The following is an 18,818-nucleotide window of genomic DNA, read 5'->3' on the forward strand; positions in this document are numbered from 1 at the left end:
AACCCAAACACCACAAAGGAATTGCAACCTACTGTCATGGACAGATAAGAACAGAAAAAACAGATTACTTATCTGATGTACTCACATTTGCTTTCTATCTGTGAATATTTGCTCCCATACATACAGTGTTCAAAAGCAATATGGAAAGAGAAATAGAATGAGATATGATAGAAAACAGTAGTTTGTCACAACAGGACATCCCAGATTTTATGTTGCAGCTCTAAAGACCTAACTTACCTAATTCTCTTTAGGGCTTCTTGCTGAGTGAACTGTCTCTGCAACAGCCACTTCTACCTCATCTTTTATTTGCTAATATTATTTATATTGTTATTATATTAATATTTATAATATACTGAATATTTATAATATACTGAATGGGGACTACACAGCAGGAATCAATGTAGATGTCAGATACAAGCGAGGCCGCTGTACCGATAGCCTTTGATGGCAAGAAATGCTTTCTGCATACCTTTATCCTGCCACAACAGGTGGCACTCCCCCATCCCCTCATCCAGAAAGACCAGCGCTCTGGACCAGCTTCCCCCGACAGTGATGAATTGCTCCATTCATCATCTCGCACATTGTTCAAAAGTCAATGCAATGTTTTGAAAAACGCCACAGCATCTCCATCAGCACAGCACGTTTTTAAAGACTCAGCATTCACCACAGCTGTGCACGCGTGTACTGGGAAGTGTCTAACTACAAGACATGCACTATTTGGTAAATTTACACGAGCTAATAAGTCTAAACTTCAAGGAAATCCCAACACTGTAATCCACCGCTAACCTCAATTACATTCAGAATTGCAAAGCTGCAAGGGCATTTTCACAGACAATGGTTTAGGAGTTATGTTAGTTCCCAGGGATTTTGTAAAGCGTTTTTCTCTTGTTACCTTGGTAACTGCTACCTTGGCACCCTTGTTGATAAGCTGCACCACATTATCCACTTGGCCTTTGTACGCAGCTATGAGAAGCCGTTCTGAAAGCACAGCGACCACATCCTGCTGGCTCATGAATTAGGAGAGAGAGGTTTTCAAGGCAAGCAGTGCACAGGTTTCTTCAGTCCAAAAACAAAGGCTTCAGGTCTGTTCAAGCAGCATGCACGGAGGTGAGAAAGGACCCCAGCTCCCTGGAAGGCGACGCTGTTCCTATGCCATCTTCTGGACCTGTGGATCAGAAAACAACACTGCCATCAGCAACGTCTCAGAGACTGGAGCACTGCAGCAGCTCCTCCCCGAGTGCTCATCTGCTCATCGGTTTGGGAGGGGGGTCACACACAGAAAACAAAACAACCCTCTGAGCCTCCTGGAAAGGATCACTGCACTTCTGCTGCAAGGCAGAGGGAACGTACGCAGAAGCACATCCTCAGTGTCCCCTCATTCCCCTAATGTGGGACAGAAATCCCTCAACTTTCTGAAAGCTCTCTCTTTTGGCCTAATCTGTATTTGTGTGGCCCCCTTCCATTCCATCTTTCTCCCTCTCCCAGACTTTACGTTAGCTGGGCACGAGTTACCTACCTCGATCGCTAACAGCACCGTTTCGGCCAAGGGAACACGGATGCGTTACAGCTATGGGCTGGGGATATAAATACACAGATCTCTGCACTGCCAGGCCCGAGAGCAGCCAGCAATTAAAGGCAGCTGACTGCTCCCTCACTGGTACAAAATGCTTCACAGCCTCCTCTGAACCATCCCAAGGACACCTTTGGGAGGGATCTCGACCTGCAACGGGGAAACACCGATCTTTGCTGTCATCGAGAAACTGCGTTCCCACGGAGGTGCTGACATCGCGGCACGCTGGCCCCGGGAACAGTTCAGATTTAGCACTCTTCATGCAAACCAGGCAAGTGGCCGTGAGCAAGTTCTTCTTCCCTGGCTCCAACAACCTGTCCAAGGAACCAGCAGAGCTGAAAAGTGATGCTTCCCACAAAATTTATCCACTCTGAGCTTTAGGACCCTCCCAGTCTGGGAGGACTTCAGCTTTGCCTTTACTTCAGCAGTATTTCACGCCTTGGTATTTGATTGTTTCAGCAGAGCAAAAACATTTTCAAGATAGCAGGCGTGTGTGCACAGATGATTTATCTTTCTCTCTCTCTTGAAATATCGCTGCACTGCTCTTTATCAGCTAATAGTATCATAGACTTCGCTTAGTTTGCGGGTAAGAGGTACAGGGACTAGATGATCGTGGAGACAGTGCAATACAGTGTCTGTCAACCTGTGCTCTCCTTTTGAATCCACCTCAAAACAGCAATAACGACAAGCTGGTACTCCTGCCCGGCTTGGCTGGCCCCCTCAATGGATTTGGTTGCCTCAGCCTAGCCGACAGCACACAGCCCCCCCCATAATCCCACCACTCACAGCACGGACGTTTTGTGTCCAGTTTCAGCAGGGAGAGCCTCACCTCATTCAATTTCCATCCTCATACTAGGAAGACAAATTTTTCATCGAAAGCTCACCCCTATTAAAACCACATTGGTTAATTTGTAGATGACAGCAGCAGAATGAACCTGCACTCCTACGACAATTTGTCTTACTGAGCCTTAGAACACACTTTATGAGCACTAATTCCTGTAACACCCTTTGAGGTGAGTATCATGCTCACAAATATTACACCCGTTTTACAAAAAGTGCTCTTTAAAGCACAGGGAAGTTGCTGTTTTCTCCAACGTTCATATAAAAGTTATGTCAAACCCAGGAAACAACTCCAGACAATTGCCTCTTGATTTGCAAGGACGAGCATGAGGTTCTGCTGTCTCCAGGGAAAGGACTCAGGTCAGCTTTTCTTTACCATCCCCTTGCTTGCTAGGTGCCAACATGCCTGTAGCAACGTGGAAGCAGCTGCACGTTTATTCAGCAAATGGACAGTGGTTTGGACACCCTGGCGTCATATGAAAGATGGAAGAGAAGAAAAAAGCCCTCGTGTCCCTCAGCAGGGCCGTGCACAGCACACACCGCTCCTCCGGCACTGCGTGAGCCTGTGCCATGCCGTGCCTTTGTGTACAAGCCATGTGGAAAAGCCAAGAAATACAGATGGCCTGTAACTAATAAGCTGATCTGTGAAAAGTAACGCAAGGTTAGATCTCACCTGCCTGAAGCATTTGCTTTCCAGTGACCAACGCAAGCTGCAGCCCCATGATCTGGCCACCCTGTTCCCTCCGTGGCTCTCCCCTGACATCCCAGAGCAGCGTCCCCACCACCTAGCTCTTCCCCTCCTTCCCCGAGACCAGCACGCCGTGCAGAAAGCCTCACATCAGTTATGTTCTCCGAGAGCTTCTCCGGCCGTGGAGCTGTTTGTTTCTGTGCCGGTGCCTGCCTGTGCCCTGGTGGTTTCTGAACGAACCGTGCAGTCACTTGCTTGCCCCCATCCTTACACCCAGCCTGGCCGCTCGGACGTCAGGCACAACGCACCGACAACCAGCCCCGTGCGTCCTGAAACACCTGCGGTCAGACCCTGGTTGCTTTTCCCACCCCTTGTATTAAAGACAAATAAATCAGTAACATCATTGGCACCGAGAGGTTCTTAACATTCACTGCAGGAGGCTCAACGCAAACATTTTCCTGACACGCTGACATTTCTGATCAAATTTCAGATGCTCATGACGTCGTAGCCGCACCACCAGCAACCCCAAACGTAGGCTAGCACACAGATGACTTGCGACCGTGCGAAGTTTAGCGCTGCCAGGAAAGAGTCACGTTCACAGGCACGCAAAGGCAGGCGTTGGAAACTGTACTCACTTCCCAGTTCGATTTTTCTCTCTCTTGCTCCTTCCCGATGGCTGCAGTAAAAAATTCTCTCCCCGAGATGATCAGCCTGTCATGCCCTGCGAGTCCGGAGGGACCGCCTGGGAGAGCTCTGCTCTGCGGTGTATTTTGCCTTCTTGCCTCTTCCACTGATCAGACCACGTATAAAAGCATACTAAGGAGTCGATTCAGCTACCAGTCCTACATGGGCTTCCATCACGTTGCTTGAGCCTCCTGCAGTCGTGGGTCTCCTCTACAGCAGGGCGGCCGCGTTACAAGCCACGTCCCCGATCCTGGCTGGTTTACAGACGGATATTCGCACAGCAGGTCACGTTCCTGACTCTGGCTGCTTTGCACTTCCTCAGTCGCATGCACTTTCGATTATTTGCAACTCAGGAAAGCGTGGCTGATCAGGATAGGAAGCCCAGACAACCAACTTTCCTTTTCTCCTGAGCTGGTAAGGAAAGAAGATGGGTGACGGTGGCAGCGGGAGGGGGATGACTTTCTCGTTCTGACCAGTGACCCTCTCCCCGTGCAGGGTTTAACTCTCCACATGCCTCCGACACGTGGAGCATCTTTTCTCGAATACATCTGCACAGGCAGCACAAGGCAGAAGGTAACAGATGCCCGCGTACTGCCAATAAAAGCTTGACTGCCCTTTCACACCCAGACAGTGCACAATGAACCGACAACGTGATTACAGGCGCCGCACCACGTCCCTGCTGCCAGTGCCTAATGCCCAGAATTAAATCCCTCATTATCACCCCAAATCACTGCTGCTTGTTCCAAGCAGCAGACCGCGGTCTTTTCCGTGCCAGGGATCCCAGCTGCCCTCCTGCCCCCCGTCCCTTTGGGAAGCACAGAACACGGAAATACTCAGACCTTTTGCCGAGGAACCGAGGAAGGAAAAAAAAAATGAGAAAAAAAAAAAAAAGAAAGGATTTTGCTTTAATGTATTTTAAAATAAGAAGCAGCCCTCGCTGTGTTCCTTTGTTGAGGATCAGATCGCTTACCTGGGGCAGGTAGGGAAAGCAATACCTGTCCCCTGCGGGGACGCCAGCCAGGTGTGATGCCCACAGCTCCGGCCGGGCTCGGCGGGGCGATGCCTTCCGAGAGCACCATGGTCCCCGGGGTCAGCGGGGCGCGACGAAGGACGCCCGGGCTGACATGGCAGATTAGTATTGCAGACCCACAGCGATGAGGCAACGTCTCCGGAGAGCGGGATCCGGCCGTATCTCCCCGGATCTCAGCAGCTCGATGAGTCAGGCGGCGCTACAGACGCTCCAGGAAACATTTGGCTGCGAGCTGCACAACACCAGGCGGGCGTGCAGCCGGCTGCTCGGTGGCGGGGTCGTAAAGCTCCAGCATCCCCCGGGTGTGAGCAGGGGGAAAACGCAGAACCCACGTGCACCTGCCCCCTGCATGGCTCCCTCCCCTCCTGCAGCTCTGTGAGGATGACGATCAGCCGCGCAGCCTGCACGGGGTACCACAAGTGCAGGAGCGGTGCTCCCGAAGGCTACGGGGAAGTCCGGCAGGCAGCAAGCATCACAGACACTGACAGGCAAGAGGACAGCCTCTCCTCAATTCATGGGTGTGAAGGGTGAAAAGGTTCCCCTCGCAGGAAGGAGGGGAAAAAGAAAGCTGAAAAACTCTGGAAGACTTAAGGCATAGAAGCTGATCGACTTCATAAAATCCCCTGGGCTAAGTGGAAATCATACTGGGGGTGACCCATGTTCTGGCATCGTAAGATCACCAAGTTCAGTCAGTATCTGAATAAACGAACACTTAGGTAGCTAACAAAAAGCTTCTGGTTGTATCCATTACCACTGTACCAAGGTACCGGATGAAATAAAAAAAAAAAAGGGGGGGGACTCCTTTATTCTGCAAGGGACGCCAAATTCTCTTCTGCAGTTTATCTCCAGAAATTATGCTGAATATTTCAACCAAAACTCTCATCACCTGGCAGCTTCATTTCATGCAACAGAAATAACATTTGTTCTAAATTATTTTAGAATAGCCTGGTGTAAGTTACGGAGCCCGACCATTTTTTAATGGGGTGATACATAATAGCTATTGTTTTATAATAATCAGAAGCCTTGGTAAGAAAGCTTCTAAGAAAACTTCCTATGTCTAATAGTGCCCATGTCTCCCTTGCTCTGCTCAAGAGGAAAATGGGTTTCTTTGTTTATTAATACACAACAGCGTGTTACAACCTCTAAAATGGTCTTTTTCTTGTCTACCTTCTCTGTGAAGTAGCTTGTTGTATTTAACATGACATAAACATAGATACTGTACTCAGGATACCAGTGTTAGCAGGGTGGATTATTGCCTTAAAAGAATGAGCTTCCAGGAATCTACCTCACTTTTTCACTTACTGCAGGATGCAGACATATCCTCCGTTTCTCTCAATTGACTTTTAGAGGTTTTTTCCAAGACCTGCAGCACTGCTTTCCTTTAAGTGATTTTCCTCCAACTCTCCCACGAATCCTGTCTAAACAGATCAGGAAAAATATATTTATTTTGCTAAAGGAAGGACTCTGCCTCTGACCCATTCCTGCCCCAAAAGAAAGTTAAAAAGGAGTCCAAGGTGTCATTATGAAAACCACAACAGCATCAGCTGTATCTGGAGAACAGGAAAGAACTACCAACTGAAGAAAAATACAATTTTGATTCATACTTCTCAAGTACACCGACACTATTTTTGGGGCTGGGCTGTATGCTGATCAACGTTTTGAAACTGGGCACCTACACAAAACAATCTGGCAGCTTGCAGGTTGGTCTCTGCTGTTGTTTGCCGCTGTTTTCACTCCATATTTTGAAACGGGATCACACCAAGTGAATTTATTCAGTTTTCACGTGTACAGCGGTGCGATCCCTCACCTTAAGAACTAGCACAGTCCGGGACATCTGAGAACGTTTCATGTGCTTTTTTCCACTTGCTGCTATTACTCACTGCCTGCAGCCAGCCCGGCTGGCCCACACGAGGGGACGGCGAGCACGGCTTTCCCGACTGCTCACGCAGCTCTCCGGCGAGTGAGGCTCTGTCTCCCTGCCTCCTCCATCCTCAGCCTGGCTGAATGAGGACTCTCAGCTGCCTGGCAGCTCTCAGGCGATGCCTCGTTACCGCCAAAAGCAACCGGCAAAGCCGCACCTGCTGCGCAGAGCGCGCTCGGAGACGCAGGCACACGGGGACCGGCGATGAAGACCACGGCGGCAGTTGCAAGTCATCGGTTACACATCACTAAACTCCTTGTGTGAAGGCAATTGTTCTCCTTCCCCCCTCATTATCTCCCTTCCATGTAGCCCTGACCTTCGTTATCCGCCACGCAGGTTATATACTTAGCACTTTCTGCAGCTCCTAACGTGACACTTTTTCATTTTGATTATCTCACTGAAGTTTCACAACTTTATTATTCTCCCCACCCTCTCTTTCAACACACGCACACGTCGAAAACATTCATTAAAAGCGAGATCAACTCTCAGCAAGCATCCCTCAGTATTTACATAACAAAACAATATCTATTGTTTGCTGCCACACAGCGTCTGCGCGCAAACACACATGGAAGAGAGGTCTCGGTGCCATTTGCATAAAAACACTTAGGAGGTCTTTCCAGCTCACTGCTATTTAACAGAAGTGCTGGGGCTGAACCTTGGGAACGACGCAGGACACAGCTGTGCTCGTGGGAGAGCGGGGTTTTATATTATGCTCAGGCACAGTGGGACTTCTGGATGGGAGAACGGTTCCTCACCATCTCCTTCAGCACGGGAGCCACCTGGCAATCAATTAAAATGCCACACAAATCCCACCAAAGCTCACTGCAAGCCAGAAAGATGGTTTTAGGGACATCACGATTCAAATCAGCCGTAGCACAGGCACTGTCGGTCATTCGGTCTGGGGCCACTGCTGCCCTCATGCTGGTGTGGCACTGCAGAGGTCTGCTCCTCCTCCTCCTTGGGTTTGCTCTGGGTGCTCCTCCTTGCAGCATGAGTGACCCTACACTCTCTCAGCCAGCACGTAACGGAAACCCAGGTGAATTTTGGACAAAGACACGCTGGAAAATTTCAAGAAAAAAGTAATTGCTACGTTTACAGATTTTTCCAGGCCAGAAGGCACCATTATGTTAATCTAATGCCAGCACCAAGCCACAAACTTCTGTTTGAAGATCCTACCTTTTATAAGCATGAGTAAAGACGTGCGGCCAGGCAGCCATCAGAAAACGCTCCTGACAGAAGGGGAAAGAAGAAAACACACATTTACCAGCTTCAAAATATTTTCCAGCTGACAAGAGAGCATTGGAGATGTTCTTTCTCTTCAAGCAAAACGTGACTGAGGAGCTGCCAGCAGCGCTGATGCAGTCCCTGCAGATGCCTTGGGAGGACACTGGAAGGCGCAACGAACTGGCTGAGCAGCGCTCCCCGTGCAGCTCTGCATCATGGAGAGACCACGAGTATGGTCTGAGGTGTTGTTATATTAACACGGTTCCTCAACATTGCTACGTGTCTGGCACGCGTGCAAGAGTCTGGCAGGCAGTGGGAGCCAGGTAAGAGCTCTGTAAGGTGTACGCTGAAAGTCAGGGGCCGCAGTCCTACGGATGGGGGGTCCAGGGTGGGAGAGAGATGCAGCGAACGTGTGGGTGGAAGGGCTGCGTGTCTCCACTGTAACTCACAGAGCAGTATTTGCACCTGTTACAGTGCGCTCTTACCATCACGAGAAGATAACTTTTCCAGCTGCATCCCACCACGGGGTACTGGAACTGCAAGAGGAAGTTCAGGGATCCGGCACACCCTGGAAAATGGACGAGAGAAAACGAACGCCGGCGGGGAAGTGAAAGCGGAGGTCATGCACTGCTGCATGGGGCAGGGCACAGCTCCGCGAGTCAGCACAGCTCCCGCTGCAGCTCCCACTGCCAAACCCACGAGCTGATTCTCCGGCGTCTCTGCCAAGAAGCTGTCTGCAACACCTGAGCAAAACCAGTGTGGATGGGTTAAAACTAGCTGCACACAATTCAAGTGAAGCTCTGCTTCAGGGTAGACACCAGACCTGTTGAACATACCAGAGGGGTTCTTTTCTCTAGCCTAAGAAGGCTTGAAAGAGGCCTGGAAACAGTCACCAAAAACTGGGAAGTAAATTAAAAGCATCTCTGGTGAGATCCTGATAGGAGAGTGTCTTTATTGACTGCAAGGCCTGCTGAAATGGTGTGGATTTTAGGGACTTTATCCTACCTTTTCCAATTTGTAAGTTTAGCTCAAAGGTAGCAAATAGTCCTCTCATTTTGTGAATGAAGCTGTCATGCTGTGCACTCCTCACGGCGCCTGGTATTTTTGGTTACACTGCAGCACCAGAAGGGGATGAAGCTTTCCTCTTTGGACCACAAGCTCATTTCCATGCCAGGTTTGCAGCTGTTGGGAGTCAGCTAGCCAAAACTGCTGCTTCGTGACTGTGCAGGATGCTCGATGACGCGAACGGAAGGTCTTCAGTTCTGATTGGAGTGCAAAGATGTTCATAGATGACAAATAATGGCAACGTGTATTAAGTGATACACTCGTCAGCAGACTCACCAAATGGATTGGACTGCCATAAAATTTTTTATATGTGGAAATACGTAATGGCACAGAAACAAGGGCAATAAACAGAGATTTCAAGGCCGCAATACTGTCAGCCTTGTACCCCAGACAATTACTGCACCCAATTAACTCCTTTCCCCATAAAACACTTCATTTTTACCAAAATGAACCCTAATCTCTTTCTGGCATATTTATTAATATATTACTGTCGTAGTTTCCATTAATGATGCACCGAAGGTCACTGTTCATGGATGGAAGTCCCTATTCCTCTACCATCTTTCATTTCCTTCATTGCTTTTTATTCTAGATTAAAACACAGCAAAGTTATTTCGTCCTTTCCTTCTAGATCACTTTTTCCAGCCCTCTGCTACATTTGCTCTGAGGCTTGTTACTCAAAACCACACACAAGATTTGCAGAGGACTCTCCAGTTAATAATTCCCCTGGTGTCTTCCACAGCACCGTTTCCGCATCCCAGAGACCCAAAGCCAGGCTTGTCTCTTCTTGCAACTGCATCATACAGATTGAATTCACTTCCCAGCCCACTCCAAACTCCCAGACCACCTTCTGCAGCCAAATCAGTCATTCCCTACCTTGTAGGAAGTAGAGATCACTTTTTACAACCACATGAGCGTAGCTCTCAGCACCCAACCCTGCAGAAGTTCACCCCCTTGATACGGGAAGAAGCGAGGCCAAATCCCTGCAGATCTCTCCTTCTCAAGTACCCGCTCCACCCTCCTGCGCAGCTGAAGGCTAACTTCTCTTCCACCACCCAATCTGTGAACGAACAGGTAAACACTGCTTCTATTTTTCAGAAAGAGGAGGCACCGAGAAAAACAAGTTTAATTAACTGTGAGGAGCCTGATGGCCCAATTTCAAGGCCCGTTTCTGGGTAGTTGCGCAAGGAGGAGGGACAGGAACAGTAATAACTTGCAAAGCCAAAACCCACAGAAGATTATCTACTTGGAACACACGTACCCTTTGTGTGTGTGTGTGTGTGTGTGTGTGTGTGTGTGTGTGTTGCAATAAACAAGACTGATTTATAAAAACCATGGTTTTAGAAAATAATGAATTTTGGAAAGGGTTTCTTGCATCACAGCAGATTTTTATTTTTATTTTTTTTGCTGCTTCACTGTATGCTGCTATTAACTCTAAGTTCTCTTAATGGTACTGGCATCGACGATCTCGTTTCCTTGTTGGCTTGCAAAGGTGGTGGGAGGCAGCTGTGCAGGGGCTGGCCTGCTGAAAAACCTCTGGCAAGGCCAGAAGTTGCACTGGCAGTCACACGTTAAAGACGGAGGCTTTACTGGGAGAAAGACTCCTTAGGCACTGACAGTTTACTTTCCAGGTGGCACCCTCTCTCAAGTTAATGTCCGAAGGAAGCTCTGTAACTTACCATGGGGAAATCTTCCTCTGCTGGGGATGTACTTCACATTTTCAGACACCAACAAATGTGTTTGTGTTGTGGGTGAACAGAGAGTATTTTATTTGTGCAGGCATCTTCCTATCACCACGTACAGCACCCCTGATTTTAACGTTCATGTCAGCAAAATGAGTACTAAATATCCTCAGGGTTTGACCCTTTCATGTATAACATCCATCAAGGACAGTATATGCAGAACAAATGGTGAAGGATACGCCAGTATTATTTGCTTCATAAATCTCTTCGTGAATTGTGAAAAATCAATCACTATGGGCTAAAAATATTTTCCTCCAAGAGGGTCATAAATCAATTCAGAAGTTTTCTGCAGATGTCTTGATTTCTCACCCAGTTGCTACACCTGAAGGGGCTGCCGTGGAGAAGGTTAATGTTGCTCCTTTGAATGTTGGGTACTCTCTTGAACAGGTCCAGAAAATTGCATCGTTGTCAGTATCTTTTAAACAAACCACAGCTACCACGCATGAACCACCTCCAGAACGCCCAAGTTTGCCTTAGCTAATAATGCTTTGTGAACTCTAGCAACCAAAATCCCCTACAATTTCAGCAGCAAACACAGTAGTAGAATGTCAGTATTACACAGATGAAGACTCACCACCAAGCGGAAACACATTCTGAAACAACAGCTGAACTGCACTATTAATTTTTCGTATAAAACACCAATGCCAATGAGTACTGCATTATTCCTGTTGCAATCAATGTAATAGATCTTACATATCTGCTCTGCTTCACCGATAATTAGTGTAAGTAGGGCCATTACAAATTTTATGAATCAGGTGCCCTGACCGCTTATACGATCTGTCAAAGGCAGTTTTAATTGTCTTCACAGTCTAACCCAGCGTGGTAACACAAAAGCGTCACCAGGATAATGCTGTTTCCTAATCACCTAGCCACGTTTTCACTGTTTGCTGGGGATTTGCTCTTGAGCAGATGTTTAGCACCCTTGCCAGGACCCCTGTACAACCCTGTGGTAACTACCGAGAAGGCTGGCAACAGCTCATAAGGGACAAACAGCCAGTTCTACCTAATTTACCTATAGCCACTTGAAGCCACTGAAACAAATCACATGCTTAAAATTGTACACGTGCTTACTGTTTTAAGGCTTACACCACAAGAAAAGGAAATTATTTCTTCATACAGAGAAGAGAAAAATATATAAAATAGCAGGGCGCGCACTACACACAGAATAGTTTGCCCCACAGACACACCAATTCATTAAACTTGCACTTCAAATGGTTTATCTTGGGATGAGATCAGGGAAGTTAAGAGATTTGCACCAGAGAGACTCAAACAGCAGGACAGCATCTCCAGTGCGAGCACACTCCTGCAGTACATCACCCTGGAGCACACTCAGGGTTTTTTCTCAGCATTATCGGCATTCTTCTCTGTGGTTTCCCTGCTACCTTCTTTGTTGTCTTCTGCTTCTTTTCATACGTACAGAGCTCCAAAAGCAATATCCAGACGATGCCCACCACCCACCTAGGCAGTCTGGATCACTCTCTTACTTTCCTTCTATCACCTCTTCTATAAAAGAAGGTTTCTCCAAATAAATGTAAGAAACAATCAGGTCCACTTCAGCTTCAGTGAAATTTGGAAAATCTTTACAAAAAGATTAAAAGCTAGAAACATTCAGACTCCTCTGTGATCCATCCAAAAAACAGTCATATTTTTGTAAATTCTTATTTTATAGGTTGTATGGCATGGACTACATTTTTAAGACAGAAGCTCACATGCAAGTTTTACCATAGAGCTAAAATTTGTGTTTCAAAAATTCAGAAAGTTCAAAACTTATCACTTCCATTATATTAAATAATCTTCCTCCAGAGACAAGTCATAGATTACTGCAGCTGAATCTCAGATTCATGACAACAGAAGAAAACAAAAAGACTGAGGAGCTTTTTGTCACCACCTCTGTCTGTTCTGATCACAGACAACAGAATACAAATTTTCAAGCCTCCCCAAAACTCAGAGGCACTCTAGACAACACTACAACACCAAACTTAAAGGGTTCACTGGGCAGACACCTACCACTGACTTTTTCAACGTCAGGCCAACAAAAGACATAATTCATGCCATCCTAAAGTATATTTCAACTGTCAGATGAATCACATTCTGAAGTTACTTACCTCATTAAACATCATCTTGGATACAGCACTATAAACATCTCAAGCTAGATTAGATGAGTCCTCCCCACAATATCCGTGAGAAGCACTCAGCTTTCTGCAGTTTGCTAGAGGACTGTGCCTGCCTGACTGCACCATGACATCTCCTGTCAACAGTAAATCACTGTGATTTATTTAGAATTAAAACACTCATATTGGAATAAAATGTAAAAAACAACTGATGCAGAAAGTCTCAGCAAATCTCAGTAATGACTTGTCTTCTGCATGGGCATTAGCAGTCACACCATGCTCTCAGTGTTTTATTTGCTGAACCCTAAGCTGCTTCTGGAGCTGCTTCTACAAGCCCAGCTCATCCTCCAGCATCAAGGCTACCTTGCCAGGGCCTTACTTCCCAGAAATAAAACAGGTTAGCATGCGGAAAGCTCCCCCTTCTGCAGGAGCACGAAATTATCAGGCATAAAAAGTTAATAACCTATAATGTATATACCTCAGACAAACAGCTTGTCAAGCACTCCACGAAAGGAAGCTCCCTGTGCTGGGGAGTGTGCAGCCAGCCTCTGAACCTCATGCGTTTTTTTTTTCCCAGCCTGGCCCAGGCTGAGCACAGGTGATGAGTCTCCAGGGATGGGCTCCACAGGCAGACCTCTTTCGGCTGTGGAGGGGTAGGAGTGGTATCCAGGTCCAAACACATGGGCGTGATCTGAAAACTGGAGTCTTTGCCCTCCAACCTCCCCAGCCACCTCCTCATACTCTGTAACATCCTGCTGAATAGGCAGTCCTTGGGGTCTGCAAGTTCACCTCTTAAAGGCTCAGAGAGAGCTACAATCTAAGAATGTGCTTTGCAAAGGGTTTCAGAACATGCATTCACTACTCAAAATCAAAAAAGTAACTGAAGATCACCGAGAAAACTGCAAACATCCCAAAGATATTTTCTGTCTTACTGCCATCAGAAACTTTGGTTGTTTGCCTGTGTCCTGGAGAAGGCAGCTCAGCTGTCTTCTAGCAGCACAGCTTCCCTGCTGGAGCAGTGAACATGGCCCACTAAACATGACATCTCCTTTCCTGATACAGCTGCCTGGTTATTGTCCCGTGGAGCCTTCATATCAGCCCCAGAGCTGCTCCCTCCCAGCTGACCTTTTTCCCTGACAAACCAGTTTTTCTTAGGTGCCTTCCTTAGGAAAATCCCATTTTGGTACAACACTTTATTTTACTAACGTTGAACCTCAGACATGCAATAGCAGGGGTGTAAACAGACAGCAGAGGTGGCAGCAAGGACTGCACGCTTCAAAGAACATAGCAATGTGACGTAAATACAGTAACTTGGCTCCTCGTGTAGAACTTGGAGCTCTTCTCATTCTGTTATTTACCCAGGAACTTCAGTGCATTTCAAAATAAATTTCTGCATGGCATTACTTTTAAGCATTTTAGACAAAACATTCAAAAAAAAAGTAGATTTGCTTTTTTACTCACTCTCAGGGATCTGTCATTCAGTTTTTTTCTGATGAACATTTTACAACTGTGTCTTTCAGGGCAGCCTCTGGCTGGGGATAAGAGAGATGCCAACTTCAGTCTTTTCCTGCGCCGACAGCAACAGCGAGTCTCTGCACCACGGTACGGCACTCTGCTTCTGCATGAGGAGAAACACATAATAAATGGAGTGTCAAAGCAGACTGCGGAGTAAGGAAACTTAACACCACTGCTTTCTGCAACATACGGCTGCCTGAATACACCTGGGCAAAAGCAGTCATTTCCTCCCGAAGTTTTCACAGGCACTTCCCACTACAAACAAGACAAGTTCAAACCACGGCTTGCCAGTTTGGTTCCCACTGACTGATCTTTGAAAACGCCAAGCAGCGAGAGCTGCATGATTACACAAGCAGGGAAAATGAGACAGACACCTTCGTAACTTCCCAGAAAGCGCGTGACAAATGAAATCGGGGAAAAGGACTCGTTCTGCTTCTCTTTCTCTCGTACCATTCTCCACGACATTGTGCTGCCACCCCAGTTCAGATATCCCATGTCAGCCAGGGCACCTAGATGGACGTGACTGAGCAGACTTTTCGCTGGCTACAGGAACTCATCAGGGGTATCTGCTGAGGTTTCCATTTTCAGCCTGTGATCCTTCCCTTGTTCTCTTTACATAAATACTTTTACTAGCTCCCCTTTCTTGCTGCTTTTTCTGCTTTCTTTGTTGCTATACCTGTCATTACATCCTTTCTGAAGTCTCACCTCCAGAGAGACTACCTTTTTAGCAGTATTTGTGAGCTGCTGGGAAAAAGAATAGATGAGAAAACTTACAGGCCTACACTGCCAAAGCAAACAGGTCTCTACTACCCCTAGGTGTATGGGTTTATGTGGCAAGGGCTTGGTAACACGGGGGCAGCAGGGGTGGCCTCTGTGAGCAGAGCCCAGCAGCTGCCCCATGTCAGATCAGAGCCAGCTCCAGCCGGCTCCAAAAGGGACCCGCCGCTGGCCAGAGCCAAGACAGGGAGCAATGCTGGGTGGGCCTCTGGGAGAGCAGATTGAAGGAAGGGAAAAAACCTGCTGCATGACAGCAGCTGGGAGAGAGGAGTGAGCATCAGCCCTGCAGACCCCAAGGTCACTGAAGGAGGGCAGGAGGTGCTCCAGGCAAGGAGCAGCAGTTCCCCTGCGGCCTGTGGAGAGGCCCCTGGTGGAGCAGGCTGTCCCCCTGCAGCCCATGGGTCCCACACGGAGCAGATCTCCACGCTGCAGCCCGTGGAGGAGCCCCCGGTGGAGCAGGTGGATGTGGCCTGGAGGAGGCTGCGGCCCATGGAGAGCCCCCGCAGGAGCAGGCCCCGGGCCGGAGCTGCAGCCCGTGGAGAGGAGCCCACGCAGGAGCAGGGGGTCTGGGGGGAGCTGCCGCCCGTGGGGGACCCGTGCTGGAGCAGTTTGCTCCTGGGGGATGGACCCCGTGGTACGGAGCCGTGTGGGAGCAGTTGTTGAGGAGCTGCTGCCTGTGGGCAGCCCCCGCAGGCTCAGTTCGGGCAGGACGGCATCCCGTGGGAGGGACCCACGTGGAGCAGGGGCAGAGAGGGACCGTGAAGGAGCGGCGGGATGAAGTGTCAGGGACTGACCGCAGCCCCCATTCCCTGTTCCCCTGCACTGCTCAGGGGGAGGAGGTGGAAGACAGTGGATAGGGGGAAGGTGTTTTTAGTCTGCTTTTAATTTCCTGCTGGTCTGCTAGTGATAGGCAATAAATTATATTAATCTCCTTATGCTGAGTCTGTTTTGCCCATGACGGTAATTGTTGAGTGATCTCCCTGTCCTTATCTCAACTCTTGAGCCCTTTCCATCGTATTTTCTCCCCCTTTCCCTTTGAGGAGGTGGAGTGAGAGAGCGGTTGTGGTGGAGCTCAGCTGCCCACCTGAGTAAAACCACCACAGTGGGTCATAAATTCAGTTCCTGAGGCAAGCAAACCTCAAACGCCACCTGGTGAACAGCTTGTGACGACACTCAGAACCTCCAAGAAGCTCAGGCAGACCCTCCTGCACACTCTGGCCCTGTCCTTCACAGGAAGGCGCGCACACACACCGCTAGCACACATGCCAAATTTTCCTGGGGCAGGGAAAAGGAAGAAAACATGGCAGCCTGTGCTTTCTTCTAGCACTGATGCTCTGTGTCTTCACATACACCCCTTCCTTCTGCTCTCTGCCAAGAGAAACTTGCTCCTTCTCCAACCACGACTTACAGGCTCAAGAGGACTGGGCATGGCTGGCTCCTCTGCTGGATCCCTTTGGGTTTCTGGGGGAGAGCTTTGCTGCTGCCCGCTCTGAGCAAGCTGGCACATGGGGTGGAAGGGCTGATGGCTCGCTGTGGTTTTCTGTCCCAGTGTGGACAGGCAGCACGGTCCCTTGCTACATGGCAGCTCCACAGATCTGTAAAGGACCACGTTGCAGCAGCTCCCCAAGGCAAAAGAGCAGCTGCCAAGCTGTCGCTTCACCAAAAAGGAAATGGACTTTTCCTCTCCTCCTCAAATCCCTGAGGTGTAGGCAAAGGATCTGCCAGAGACTGGGCTGCTGCTAAAACACAGCATGCCATAAAGGTAAGCGATGTGCCCAGTTATCACCTCTAAACCTGAATGTCCATACCGAGGACTCCCCTTTTTGAAGCCCACTGCCATGCTACAGAAAGGCAAGCCCACAATCACAAACTTTCCCATCTCTTACACACACAGAGAGAAGTAGTATTTCATAGGGAAAACATGTTGTGACACTAAAAGAGCAGGAATGAAGCCATTTTTATATGGCATGTCAGGCATCAGGGCAGCCAACACCACCGGGACAGCCTCCTCCAGACAAACCATCCAGTTAGGTGAAACAGTCGCACAAACAAAGCCCAGCCCCGGTGCAGTTCCCTCAATGCCTTCAGCTAATGCTGATGGCCACAGTGGCATCTTCCTCACAAAATTCGTTTGCTCCCGTAGCTGCACTGCCTTTTTTCCCAATGGCACTCGCACTTCTGTGACTGCATGATGACCTGGACAGGGAAAGTGATCGCACTTGAAAAATTCTGTGGTAAAGGAATTAAACAGTTAAGATTTTAAGACCAATCAAACTCCCTGAGCTGATCCACCCTGAGCTGTGCAAATAGCTGGAGAAGACAACACAAACGTGAGAATTACTAGGTGGGGCCCAGCAACAATGCAATGGCTTCTTTCAGTGACAGCTTACAGTGCTCATCCAACTACAGCCTCATGCTGCCCAGGGGTCTACAGTGATCCAAGGGAGAGAAAAAAGATCTTCATATCTTCCTCCTGTCGGTCACTCCTGCACAGAAGTAACCATCATGTGGCGAGGACAGCCCCTACCTTAAAGAGACTGGCAAGTTCAAGAAACAGAGTTTAAAATCAGCCACCAGTTCTTCAGTGTGGCTGATTCCCTGGTGTGTTTTTAATCTTGCTCATCTGCAACGGGAATCATCAAAGAGTGCATCCAGCAGCAAATCCACCTCAGCGCGTAGGAAGGTCTGGTGTTGTAGCCATATACAGCTATTTCAAGGAGTCACACTGAATTTAACACAAGTTCCCCTCAGTACCTTTTTTTTTTTTTTAAAGAAGACAGCAAGGGAAAAGACAGCAGACAAAAAAAAATCTGTTCTGCTCTGTTTCACATTAGCTATAGAAAAATCTATGACAGTTCAGTAAGAAGCAGGATCAGTTATGAAGTCTACTGGATTGAAAGTAAGAATTAATAGATCATGCTCCACCTGACACTAGCTTGTTTACACCTGGACCGGGCCAATCGCGATGTGAAATATCTGTTGTTCCAGAGTACATCTGAGCTCCAACCCAACTACAAAAATCTCTCTTTTTTTAATCTATGTTTGATGCAGAGAACCGCTTTGATATCAGGAACGCTTTCTGCAGCAGTACATAACCAACCTTAAGGCAGAAGAAATGCGCAAGGAGAAGACTGCGTTCAAACCCCGTCACATTCCATACTCAAACACAGGCTGTTTTGATATAACGTGGAGAAGACTCTTAAGAAGGCTTGATTGCTGTCTCCCTGCAGGCAGGGCTGTCCCCGGCAGCTCACCACAGAACAGAGCCTGGCGCCAGCCAGGAGAAGAGCAGCAGCTGCCCGTGGGATGGCACCCCGGGCACTGCGGCGACGTGTCGGGAAGGACGGTCACCTCACCAGGATTTCTCCCCTACGCGGCTCCAAGTTTCAGTCCCTGGTGCAGCTAGCTGTTTGCCATCGGTCACCTGCAGCACTTCCACGACATGCAGAAATAAATTATGCAACCAGTGTCTGAAGATGAGGACCCTATTGCTGATGGAGGGAAGTATGTATTAATGGAGCCACTGGAAACACTGGAATATAAGGGGAGGGGAGGACACTGAGGACTCAAAAAACCAAACCTGAGGTAACTCCCGAAAGTGAAAAATTATATGCATTCCGTCACAACCTATGTTTGTGCTTCATAAAAATTTTG

The 18,818-nt window shown here is 48.2% G+C and overlaps 1 protein-coding gene across 10 annotated transcripts in view; it reads right to left on the minus strand.

The window, feature by feature from the left end:
• Positions 1 to 18,818, minus strand: part of ANKRD6 (ankyrin repeat domain 6) — a 118,817-nt gene that overhangs the window by 35,098 nt on the left and 64,901 nt on the right. For 3 of the 10 annotated variants that reach the window (XM_080586602.1, XM_080586598.1, XM_080586603.1), the window contains exon 2: positions 14,334 to 14,490. In XM_080586602.1, coding sequence (XP_080442728.1) covers positions 14,334 to 14,490 — 157 coding nt within the window. Of the gene's footprint in view, positions 1 to 892; positions 1,166 to 1,516; positions 1,644 to 4,752; positions 6,074 to 6,114; positions 6,133 to 9,895; positions 10,080 to 14,333; positions 14,491 to 14,593; positions 14,681 to 18,818 lie in introns of those variants that run through there. The other 7 variants (XM_080586600.1, XM_080586604.1, XM_080586606.1 and 4 more) reach the window with 6 other exon arrangements.

The sequence above is a fragment of the Anser brachyrhynchus genome (genome assembly GCF_964034855.1).
Source record: "Anser brachyrhynchus genome assembly, chromosome: 3".
Lineage (NCBI taxonomy): Eukaryota > Metazoa > Chordata > Aves > Anseriformes > Anatidae > Anser > Anser brachyrhynchus.